Genomic DNA, 12,342 nt, shown 5'->3' with positions numbered 1-12,342 from the left:
ACCATAACTAGTGGTTGCTGATCATCTGCCAGTCCTAGCTCGTTAAAAATACGAAGGTGCGTGAGTGAACAGCACAAGTTTCTCCTGCTTTAAATCTCTTATGAACATGTCTAAGCCGTCACTGATCACATTACCAAATTATTTCGTTTGGAAAGATGATCTACTCACCCAGTTCCAAACGTGAGTATTCACCGAGCACTTTCTTGCACAAAACAAAAACTATGAAGAGTTTCATATATGCAAGAAGTGATTTCTATGGTTTAGAAAACTTTAATCATTTTATTGTGATTGTAAGACCAGGTTTGTTTGGCTTTGGGATCACTTTTTGTACATTTTATTTACAGGTGTTGTTATGCAATTTAATTGCATGTAACCCGGTACCTAACACATAGACACACCTTTGTGATCACACAGAGATTGAGACAGAACGTGGCATTATGGGTAGCTGCACAGCACAAAAACACAAACAGGACAAGGTACAGAAATTATTTCTGCAAAGCTGATACGGTGAGGATGGTGCTGGGCTTTGCAGGCACGATTCTTCTGACTGCCTGTGTTACCATTCTGCTTTTCCTCTTCAAATGGAGAGGCAAAATCAAACTCAAAAATCTGCCCCCAGGACCAACCCCAATTCCATTGTTGGGTAATATTCCACAGATCAACACTAGAGAACTTCCTGACTCCTTGCTCGAGGTGAGTTGGTATTTGGGGACACACAGGATAGGGTGCAGTAGGCTCAAGGTTAGACGGACAGTGGTTGCTGTATTATTGTAGTTTTGCATAGCCTAAATGGTGCTCAATTTGTTCTGTATTATTAACCACAATTGTAAGAATACAAGCATTGGTTGATTGTTACATCATAGGTATCCTTACTATAGCAACCATTTTTATCTCAATTTTATTGCAGCATGATTGTGGTAATTAATGTTAGCAAATTACATGTTATACCTACTGTTGTGATAATATAACAGCTAAACTTGGCTTTTGTTTACTGTTTAATAAATGATAACATAGCATGGCTCAGGGGCCAGGGCAACAATAGCTTGAAAATAAAATTATTTGTCATAAGAAGTTGTAAGAAATAAACAAGTTATAAATCAGCATATAAATGGTAGCTGCTTCATCAAACTCAGTGTACAGGTTTTACTCTGGAGAATATAGTGTTCCATAATAATAAGTCACCAAGAATATAGATTTAAAGAGATACTGGCACCAGAAATTAAAACCTTTCTTACATCTATCATAACATTGTCTTTGCATGCTATATGTATAATTTTGCCATTAAAGGATTTGCCCTAAACGTTTACATTACCTATCTGATTCCCCATGTTCCTCTAAGCAGGGGCTGACATATTTGTGAAGCAGTAGTCCGTTAACATTAGAAACTCTAACTGACAGGCTGAGAAGGGACAGTCAGGTCGGCAAAACAGGTTTAAGAACTTCAATAAACAATTTCTAAAAAAGCAGATCTATCAGCAAAAAATGGTCATTGTGACCTATAGTACTTCTAGGGGCATATTTATTAATAGTGGAAACAAACATGATGTTGTGCATAGCAACCAATCAGATATTTGCTTTTGTTTTCTTAATGTTCAAATCTAATTGCTGATTGGTTGCTATGAGCAACATAACTGATGATGTTTGTCTCCAATGTTAATAAATACACCCCTAATGTACATTAATGTTTTGCAAAGTAGTTTTTAGTGTCAATATCACTTTAATATGATTGGTCACTCACTGGATTTTACTTGTTTTTATATTTGAAAGCAAAAATTCACCTCCACTTTCACTCGGCCATATGTGTAGCTAATGTTCCATTCTACTATTTCATAAGTTCCATGTTCTTTGTTTTTGCAGTTAAGTAAAACCTATGGACCTGTGTACACCCTATATCTGGGCAGTTATCGATCAGTTATGCTCATTGGGTACGATACTGTGAAAGAGGCATTGGTCGATCGCAGTGAAGTGTTTAGTGATAGGGGAAATATGGAATTTACCGAGCTGATATTTAAAGATTATGGTAAGAAAATTTGGGAACAAATATTTATGTTTACATATGATAATATCCTTTGTAAAGTAATGTAGATACAGCAGCATTGCATGCTCTAAATGTACTCACACTGGCCAAGAAGCAAGAACACAGGGTAAAATGTATGTTGTGGTAAAACAGGGCTTGACCCACAGGTGAGGCTCCTCATGTTATCTTTATTGCAAATATTGATCATTGCATCCTCTTGCCCACAGTTGGCATGTGTATCAGAAGCGTAACTAGAGGGGGGCGGGCCCTGGCGCAGGACGCGTAGCCGGGCCCCCGCCCCCCTCCGTACACCCGGAAACTGGCCGGGAATATGCGCCGCACAGAGGCGCACGGACTGCCGGGGGGCCCTGAGGGGGTGCGGGCCCTGGCCCGCTTGCACCCCCTGCTCCCCCGGTAGTTCCGCCACTGATGTGTATGGACAGAGGTCAACTGAATTTACATGCAGGAAAAATGCTTTGGAAGGCATGTGCCAGCTCCCTGATTATATTCTCTAAACGCTGGAGTAAAGTATGCATTTAAACAATAAACATTTTGACAGTAGTCACATCTAATGTTAATGAATGATTAATTAATTAAAAGAAACAAAAATAAAACAAAGAGGCAAATAATTATGAAGTGCACTTATCTCTTCACCTTAACTTTTAGTATGACGTAGAGAGTGATTTTCTGAGACAATCTGCAATTGGTTTAGTCAGTGACCCCCATCTAAAGGTGGAAAGAGTCAGAAGAAGAAGGCAAATAATTAAAATACTATAAATAAGAAAAAATTAAGACCAGGTGAAACGTTGCTTAGAATTATCCATTCAATTAGATTCTAAAAGCTAATTTAAAGGTAAACTATTCCTTTAATAATTCTATTATTATACCCCTAAGCTGCATAATGCCGAATCTGAAAACCCGGCATCTCAAACGTGTCAAGGTCATGTATAAGTCAATGGCAGATGTCCCTATCCTAATTTGAAGATATAGTGGTCTGCGCTAGGTTTAGGCGAATAATCTGAAAAATTCTGGGTTTTCGGACAATAACCTGAAAAAATGGAGCGATTTGGAAGAAAAGTCAGAAAAAAATCACACGATTCAGGTTTTCGCTCAATTTTATCAGGTTTTTCTTCTGATTCGATTTTTCGAGTTATTTTCGTGATAAGGCAAAATTGTGGATGGGGTTTTGGTCAACCTTTTTTTATTAAAAAAATGAGATAAAATTGTATTTTAGTAAATAACCCCCTAAGATTCTTCCAAATCCTGTAAACCACGAATCCTGGCTTCAGTTCAGCCCTACTCAATATCTCTGTAAGACAAATGTAATAAAGGAACAGGTTGTGGTACTTGAACAATAAGAAAGATATATTATTCCTTTGAAATATTTTAGGTGTTATAATGAGCAATGGGGAGAGGTGGAAAACAATGCGGAGATTTACTCTCATGACTCTACGAAATTTCGGAATGGGGAAGAGGAGCATTGAGGAAAGGATCCAAGAGGAATCACAAAGCCTTGTCGAGGCATTTGGAAAGAATAAAGGTGGTTGATTAACAGGAAAAACTTTTTTTGTTATCAAAACGAGTGTTATTGCATAACTCATGTCATTAGCACTTTAATTGCCAATGACACAGGTATTACATCGTTCAGCAGAGGAAGCAGCACTATGCCACGATGAAGTACCTATGTTCACATGACTTGGGGCAGCTGGGAAATTGACAATATGTCTAGCCCCATGTCAGATTTCAAAATTGAATATAAAAAAATCTGTTTGCTCTTTTGAGAAATGGATTTCAGTGCAGAATTCTGCTGGAGCAGCACTATTAACTGATTAATTTTGAAAAAAAATTTTTCTCATGACAGTATCCCTTTAAGGTTAGGCTATAGAAAAATGTGCTGTCTGCCAAATCTCTGGCAGTAAAGGGATTAAAGTTAAAGCCCCAAAACATTGCCAGTCTCTATAGAAATATATCACATAAAACAGCTCAAATTATGTAACAGAATGCTTTTAAAGGAAAATTACACCCTATAAACAAATATGGGTAGAAATGCTATATTTCATATACTGAACTTACTGTACCAACCTTAAGTATCAGAATTTATATACCAGTAATTATTCAGGCATTAAAATTTGCATGTGTGGAGTCACCATCTTGTGTCAGTGACACTGCACATGCTTTGTGGGCTTTGAACAGTTCTTGAGAAGCTAAGCTTACTGCTCCTCGCAAATCATCAAGAAGAAAACAAGGTTTGCCTGATATATTAGCTGATGCTACAAGGCTGCTTATTAGATTCTCATGCTCATTGTATTGGTATCTGAGCTGCCATGTAATGAGAATTTGAATTAATATCTCCCAACTGTCCAGTTTTTCGTGGGACATTCCTGATTTTGACAGCTCATGCAGTCCCGGATTGATAGTGAAATGTCCCAGTTTATCTTTAACGATGGGCAAATTTTTTCGCCTTGTTTTGCCGCAAAAATGACGCCCATAGACTTGATTGGCATTGTGCGTCAAAAAAAAAAGACGGCGTTAAAAAAAAATTTCACTGCGCGACAAAAATTTTTTGACGCCCATAGACTTTAATGGGCATCGGTGACATTTCACTGGCCGAAACGAAACTGGTCAAATTCGCCCATCCCTATTTATCTTTGATCTCCTGCACTTAACAGCCAGAAAACGATAAAATGTTTCTGAAATGTAATTAAATAAGAGGCTCTTGGCAGAGAGCCCAGAATACTTAGCACCTGCACTTTGATACATCTGTAACAATAAGAGAAGCAAAGATACAATGGCAACTATTTAAGATAAGCTGGTCTCTTGGGAGAACTGAGGCTTTCAGCTTAAAGAGCAATTCACCCGTATTAGCAAAACTGTAATAACACATAAAATTCCCAGAAATATGTTCAAACATTTCAAAACCTGCCACATTTTGTAAAATGGACATAGTGTTTAGGGGGTGTGCCCAAATAAACAGGGCGGTCAAAACATTTTTCATTTTAGTTCTTTTTTCATAGGATTTAGAACACATACACAAAAAATTAATTTTACAAATTGCATGGTCTTGTTTTACATAAATGACAGCTAAGTATGAATGTATAAATGACAGCTAAGTATGAATGTATTTTTTCAAGAGCAGATAAACCATTTGACCCAATGTACCTCCTGGTACTTGCTGTATCCAATATCATCTGTTCTGTTATCTTTGGTGAGAGATTTGACTATGAGGATGAAAGATTTATGACATTACTGATGTACCTGAGGGAGATAATAAGATTGTCAAACACATTCATTGGACAGGTATGTATAGGCTTTTTTTTTTATCTACCTGTCTGTCTATCTGTCATGTTTATTTGCTTCATTAACAATAATGTTATTTTTGTTACAGCTTCTCAATTTCTTTCCAAATATTTTACGACATATTCCTGGCCCCCACCAAAATATTTTCAAATATTTTGATAAACTAAAGGAGTTTGTGAGGGATGAAGCAAATGCTCACAAAGACTCACTGGATAGGAACTGTCCAAGGGACTTTATAGATTGCTTTCTTATGAAAATGGAAGAGGTAAGTTTATCTAAATGGCTGATCCATTAAAATGTACCTGTAAAATAAAGTGTATCCAGTCTCAATAACTCTGACTTCTAGTTCTCAAGAATAACATGTCAAGATCACATATACTTGCGCAATTGCATAGGTATAGGGGGATTGTAATAAATGCACATTATTCATTAGGATTATATTTATTTCACACTAAAAAGGTGGGAAATCTTTTACTAATGTGTCCTACTAGCTTGATCCATGCAATTTCCTTACCAGGAGTTCTGCCACATGTGTCTGCTAATTTTTTTCTCTATCTTTAAAACAATTATAAAAACTATAAGTATTATGATCAATCAAATTCAGGAAGATTTGTATTTAAGGCAGTATTTACAGTATATAAGTGTGTAACAGCACAGAAAATAAAATGGTTTGCTCCGTAATAAGGTTAATTAATGCAACAATTAAATGCACAATAAATTAATAAATTATTAGTAAATTATTAATCCAGTTTTTCTTTGGAGTTTCTGTGGAGAAACACTAGGCCTAGGAAAGTCTCTCTAATTTGAGGCACTAGAGCCAAGCAAGTTTGAAAGCCTCAGGACAGACAATTAATTCTGTATTAAAACGTTTTTTGATCTTCTCCCAGGAAAAAAATAATCCTAACACGGAATTCCACAATGAGAATTTGAATGAAGTCATCTTTGATTTGTTTTTCGCTGGGACAGAGACCACTAGTGTAACACTGAGATATGCCTTTCTTATATTACTCAAATATCCAGATATTCAAGGTAAACCTGCTCATGCTATGAACTAGTATATCACCAACTATTATGTAACCTGTGCCTTTTCTCCTTTTTCAGACTGAATGACTGCCCCCATGGCTACACAACAGCTTATTTACTGTATATAAACTATAACAGTCTTTCTGAAACAAATACACAGCTTTTACCAGTGCAGAGCAACAGTACATTATATTTTAATTACTTTTAATTGATTTATTTATTTTTGGTGTTCAATGCATTTAGAGTGAGAAAAAAACTTGAGAACAAATGCCCATTGGCTTTAATGCATTTGGAGTAAGAAAAAATACTCATTGACATATCATTTGGAGTGAGAAAAACGAGAAAAAATGCCAATTGACTTTAATGCAATTGGAGTGAGAGAAAAAAGTCCCTCATTGACTCTAATATCTACAAAAAATTCACTGCAACAAAGTCACCCCCATAGATTCTAATACTTTGCCCAACAAAAAAGTCCCCATAGACATTGTATGTTTCACACATTTTTTAGTAGTTTCATGAATCTTTAGGCAAAGCAATTGAAGTAGATTGACTCACTAGTGTTGGAAAAATGCTTTTGTTTTATCCTGTGAAATTGTTATTCAACAAACTTTTAGCCCACATATTGTTCTTATTCATTTAGTTTGTGAATTAAAAAATAAAAATGAATGTAATGGCTAAATTATGAGAGAATATTCCTGATTCATAGCAATAGAACATTTCCATTTTCTACGTCTGCCTTAACATCATGCCAGCTTCTACTAACCTGACAGTTGATCCAAGTTCATTATTGCAAAGCAGCCAGAACACATTGCACTTTGCCACTGTCATGTTTTATTATTGTTTTTCTTATCTTGTTATCCAAGACAAATATAACTGCAGCCCTGCCAAATAGAATACAGGTATAGTGGACACATGAAAAGCTAAAAATGTACTTCATCCAATTCATATTGGGTTATCGTGTCCAAGACCAACTAATCTCTCAATCTGAGATGGATCATTTATTATATTCAGGTGACAGTAAAAAGCTTTCTCTTGGTCTAAACAAATACCTAAGAATGGCTCTATGTTCAGGGAATGCTGTTAATATGTATTATTTGTCATTTGTGTATGTATGTGTGTAAAGTTACCCAATCTTACAGCTTTCTTATTTGGGTAGGGCAGTACTAAAATAAGTCCCAATAAGGGTGGGAGCGTTCCAAAAAAACCAACATCTACAGGATGGATAGAGGATGGGAGGGGAGAAGCCAACATGTGGGCATGCAACTTTTGCATTCATTAAATGTACTTTCATCTAAAGCCACTCCTTGCACTTGTGCATTTTCTAATTTGCTTCTGCAGGTGTCATTTTGACACCAAGCATCATACATCCCAACACCAAAGATTTTAATGCAACTGTGTCTGATTCTTGTTGCTGATTCTTTGTAGGATGTCAAGCTCTGTACTGTTGCTAAATGTGCAGGTGCTTTGCATAATGGTGTAATATATACATTTGCAAATGCAAGCAAGGAAATTAATGAAAGTTTTGTGATTACAACTTGTACTGATTTTTCCATTGAGTATGTGGCTGATTTACAAACCTAGGTGCTAAACTGCACAGTGCATTTGTCAGTAGCAACCAATCAGCAATTCATTTTGAACTGCTTGCTTCGTGTTTGCTTTTGCCAACAGCACTTGTACGTAACTTAGCACCTATGTTAGGAAAAGAGCCCTTATACTTTACTATACAAGTGAATAATGCTATTTCTAATTCAGTGTTTGATCATATATAGAAAAGATTCACAAGGAGATTGATCAAGTGATAGGCCAAGACCGCTGTCCATCAGTTGAAGACAGGAGCAAGATGCCATATACTGAAGCTGTGATCCATGAGGTTCAGAGATTTGCAGACATTGTTCCAGCTGGACTGGCCCATGCAGCCAGCAAAGACACAAGCTTCAGAGGATATTACATTCCTAAGGTTAGAGGTTTGCTTGCTGAGTTTTGCTCTTTAGGAGTAATACGCTCATAAAAACTTTGGACTTGGAAGGACTGACTCACTTCATTGCTATTGGTAAACTTTGGCCTCAGAAAAACAACCCGATAAAATGGCAATACAAAGAAATACATATATATAGTATCCAAATACATATATTTTACTGATTTGAGCCTAGAAAGGAGTGTATCATAAATATATCCATGCTATTTGGCACCATATTGCATTTTGCCTAAACATGTGTCTAATGTATTATGACTCTAGTTCTGACCTATGCACATGTCTTTCCTATTAGCATACCCAACCCATCGGCCTGACTGACCCATAAAAGTATTGGTGATATTTTAAATTGCATAAATTAATATAGTAAATATTTTGATATTTACATATTTTATATCCTACTTCAGGGTACTTTGATCTTTCCAGTGCTGAGATCTGTGCTAAAGGATCCTAAACACTTCAAAAACCCATATCAATTTGACCCTGGGCACTTTTTGGATGCCAATGGCTCTTTTAAGAAGAATGATGCATTCATGCCATTTTCTGCAGGTAGGAAGACATAGGTTTTCAAGAGGTGGGACTTACTGCATAAACATCATAACAATTTAAATCTGTTATCTATAATGCAATATTTAATTTTTAGCACCTACACCTTGTTGCACTAATGCTTAGTAAGTCTGAACTCTATCCTTGTTTCCAACAGGAAAACGTGTGTGCGCAGGGGAGGGACTTGCTCGTATGGAGCTCTTCATATTTCTCACTACCATCTTACAAAAGTTCATTTTAAAACCGACAGTGGATACGGAAGTCATTAAAATTACCCCAGAGCCAAAGACCAATGGTTCACGACCTAGGCCCTTCAAGATGTTTGTTGTCCCTCGCTGCTGAAGCAGGATATTCCAAAATGCCAAAATGATGATGCTTACAAATCATTTTTTGTCCTTACACATCAGTAATAAAGGTGTCCCTACCCTAAGATCTCTGTTGAACTATAATGATATGGCCTGACCATTAGTGATTTGGTTGGCCTTGCTGCACTGTTGCCTTGGTCAGCATTAGGGTTTATCAACCCTTGCTTCCTACAGGAAACTGTGTGTATGATTGCAGGAAAGAGGCTTGCTCTTCATATTTCTCACTATCATCATAGAGAAATTCATTTTTTAACCAATTGTGGATACAAAAGACCTTACATTTACCAAAGAACCAATGCTACAAGACCGTGACCTTGCAAGGTGTATGTTGTCTCTTGCTTCCCTTGAAGGGGTGATATGTGCTGTTCTTCTTCAATAGCACTAAATGATTATAGCTAATACATCTGTTATCTTTCTCTGACTATGTGCACTTTTGGTCTATAATACTATGGCTTGCCCAATAATGATTCTGTATTTAGTTCCTGACCAATTACCGTATATATCCTCTCAATTGCTTATAATGCAGATCAGCCTCTCCATGGGTTACAATGTATTGTGTTTTTTATTACTACTTATTATACTCTGAGGCCCTTTGCTCCAGTGGTAGACACAGGATTAAGTATGTAAGTAAGTACTTATTATACTCAAACTTTTTCTTGGGTTTCCTAAATAGAATATTAATCTCAAAGAAGTTAATCTAAATATAACATAGCAACTAGATTAGCAGAAAATATTTCCAAAGATAAATAAAAGGATATTCCAAGAAATTATTTGGCATACCTCATTCTCAATCAATATACTGAAGTTGTGCCCAGAAGTTAATAAAACACAAAAATGAGAAAATAAAACCTGTTGTGGAAAAAGAAAATAGTGTGAGCATGGGTATACCTGACACTTGTGATACAGAGAACAAAGGGTGATATAAGAAAAATACAGCCAAAATATATATTAAATATATTACATTTATTATAAACTGTCTCTGAATTTTTTAAGAATTTTAAGAAATAGACATGTAGTTAGCATATTCCACAGTCAACATTCATTAAATCAGCTATGTGTGGTAAAAATATGGGGCATATTTACTACCCTTTTTACTAACATTTTTTTGACAGCACTTCAGAATGAAAATGCCTGTGTAGCACAGAAGCCACATGGTTTGCCTTTACCCTAAAGACACAGAACATTGTTTCTGCTGCTCTCAGCATGCATATTTTTTCAGGCTAAGAGAAGTGGATCTGCTCTGTGCCCCAGCTCCATTCATCGTAACCACTTCTGATTGCATGCAGTCACATGAAATGGAGGCCTGAAAAAGCAGGCCGCTCCATGTGACTGCATGCAAGCAGAAGTCGTTATGATGAATGGAGTTGGGGCACAGAGCAGATCCGCTGCTCTAAGGCTGAAAAAATAAGCAATCTGAGAGCAATGGAGCCAAAGCTCTGTGTTTCCTTGGCCTAAAGATTAAGTTAACATTTCCCTTGCCTTTAATTATTTGCTAATGTTTATAACGTGAACATTTCCTATGTTGAGGAAAACCCTGTTGTGAATAGAATACAGCCACAAACCAGCATGAAAACTGCACTGGGTGTTGCTAACTAAAAAATTTAAACTCTACATATTTTTATTACTTCCAACAAGATGAAATGAAACACAGCATTTGCTTAGATTAATAGGTCATACTGGGCCACAGATGAGTGGCTGGCAGGTAGGAGCCTAAGTGCTTGGTAACATGATGTCTCTGTGTTTGGTGTTTAGAAGAACCAAATATACGTAAATGGGCTTGATTTAAAAAGGAACTTAAACAGATGACAATGACGAGGCAGAAGACAATTGAAAATCAATTCTGAGTGATAGAATAGAGGATATAACCTGAAAATAAGTCCATATGACAAACCAGAGGTCGGGTCGGGGTCAGGCTGCAAGCTGAAGCAAGTCCATATAAGCAGATGTGAGATCTTGGTGAGCAGCAGGCAATACAAGTCCATGGAACAGGTCAAGGGTCAAAACCAGGAGATCTGACAAAAGGATGGTTAGCAGGAACAAGGGACTAAATGGACTGAGGAACAAGCAGGAACATGGCAAATCAGAAAACTCAGGCACAAAAGGGGCTAGAACAAGGACATGAGTCAATGATCCAATAATAGCTGGCAGGAGGACACTGGCTTATTAAGGGTCTTGATGACAAGATTGTAAGCACCTAGCCTTTATGAGATTAGGGGTGAAGACTGAGAAGACAACAGAGAGAGGGTATGGTTAAGTGGACTATTAGCAGCATTAAACACCAAAAGCCTCTGTGGCTCCAAAGCAAAACGTACTGTCCAAACAACCTACAGCCATGTGTCTAGACTGGTTAAAAACCATATGTCTCTGATATTCACCTTTAATTACACAATGCAATTACCCCTCTTCTTCACCTTCCCCAATGCAGTCCTCTTCACATCTTAAAGTGATACTGACACTAAAAAAAAAACTTATTTTTAAAACATGAATGTGCCTAGCTTGCCTAGATTTTTGCCTCACGGGGAAACTTCGGGCAACTTCGGAAATCAAAGCGCTGTGAGTGCACTGCCACATGCGATTTTTAATTTTAGCAGGCAGAAGGCAGTTCGGGGAGATTGTCGTCCTGAAGAAGAGGCGATTAGTCTCCAGACTCCTCAAATCTGCCCGTGTGTCCCTGCCCTAAGTGTTAAAGTATCAGGGAACAAAGTAACAAACATTGCAGCCACTAGAGGTCAGGCTTCTTAAACTCAACACAATGAAAAAGGATTGGTTGAACTATACCAATCATCATCAAAATAATTATACAAAATGTTGTAATGTATTTAGGAGGCCAGGTCCCTAATCCCAAGAGCGTAGCATGTACAACCATAAACATGATGTGGAGCAAAGAAATTGGTTAAAAATTAACCCCTGCTAATCCATGTACTAGACTTCCCAATCCCCCTTGACCCTCAAACCACCTTGTTCAACCAAGTAAACAATCTAACCTCCACCAGAGCAGAAAGGACTTTGATATCCATAATAGTGAGTGAGTTTATTGTCATTTCATCCATATACGTTTGTACAGTACACAGTAAAACAAAACAACGTTCCTCTAAGACCATGGTGCTACACACAACATAGAT

At 37.1% G+C, this 12,342-nt stretch overlaps 1 protein-coding gene across 1 annotated transcript; it reads left to right on the top strand.

The window, feature by feature from the left end:
- The first annotated feature begins 467 nt into the window (after positions 1–467).
- cyp2a6.1.L (cytochrome P450 family 2 subfamily A member 6 gene 1 L homeolog) lies at positions 468–9,285 on the top strand. Its single transcript, XM_018230246.2, has 9 exons — positions 468–693; positions 1,858–2,020; positions 3,408–3,557; positions 5,154–5,314; positions 5,403–5,579; positions 6,202–6,343; positions 8,107–8,294; positions 8,717–8,858; positions 9,013–9,285. Exons 1-9 carry the CDS (start codon positions 514–516, stop codon positions 9,195–9,197), a joined length of 1,488 nt encoding a protein of 495 aa, XP_018085735.1. The 5' UTR covers positions 468–513; the 3' UTR covers positions 9,198–9,285.
- Positions 9,286–12,342: the final 3,057 nt, after the last annotated feature.

The sequence above is a fragment of the Xenopus laevis genome, chromosome 8L, assembly GCF_017654675.1.
Source record: "Xenopus laevis strain J_2021 chromosome 8L, Xenopus_laevis_v10.1, whole genome shotgun sequence".
NCBI classification, from domain to species: domain Eukaryota; kingdom Metazoa; phylum Chordata; class Amphibia; order Anura; family Pipidae; genus Xenopus; species Xenopus laevis.
The sequence above is the reverse complement of the archived record's forward strand: the minus strand, read 5'-3'. Positions and strand labels throughout refer to the sequence as shown.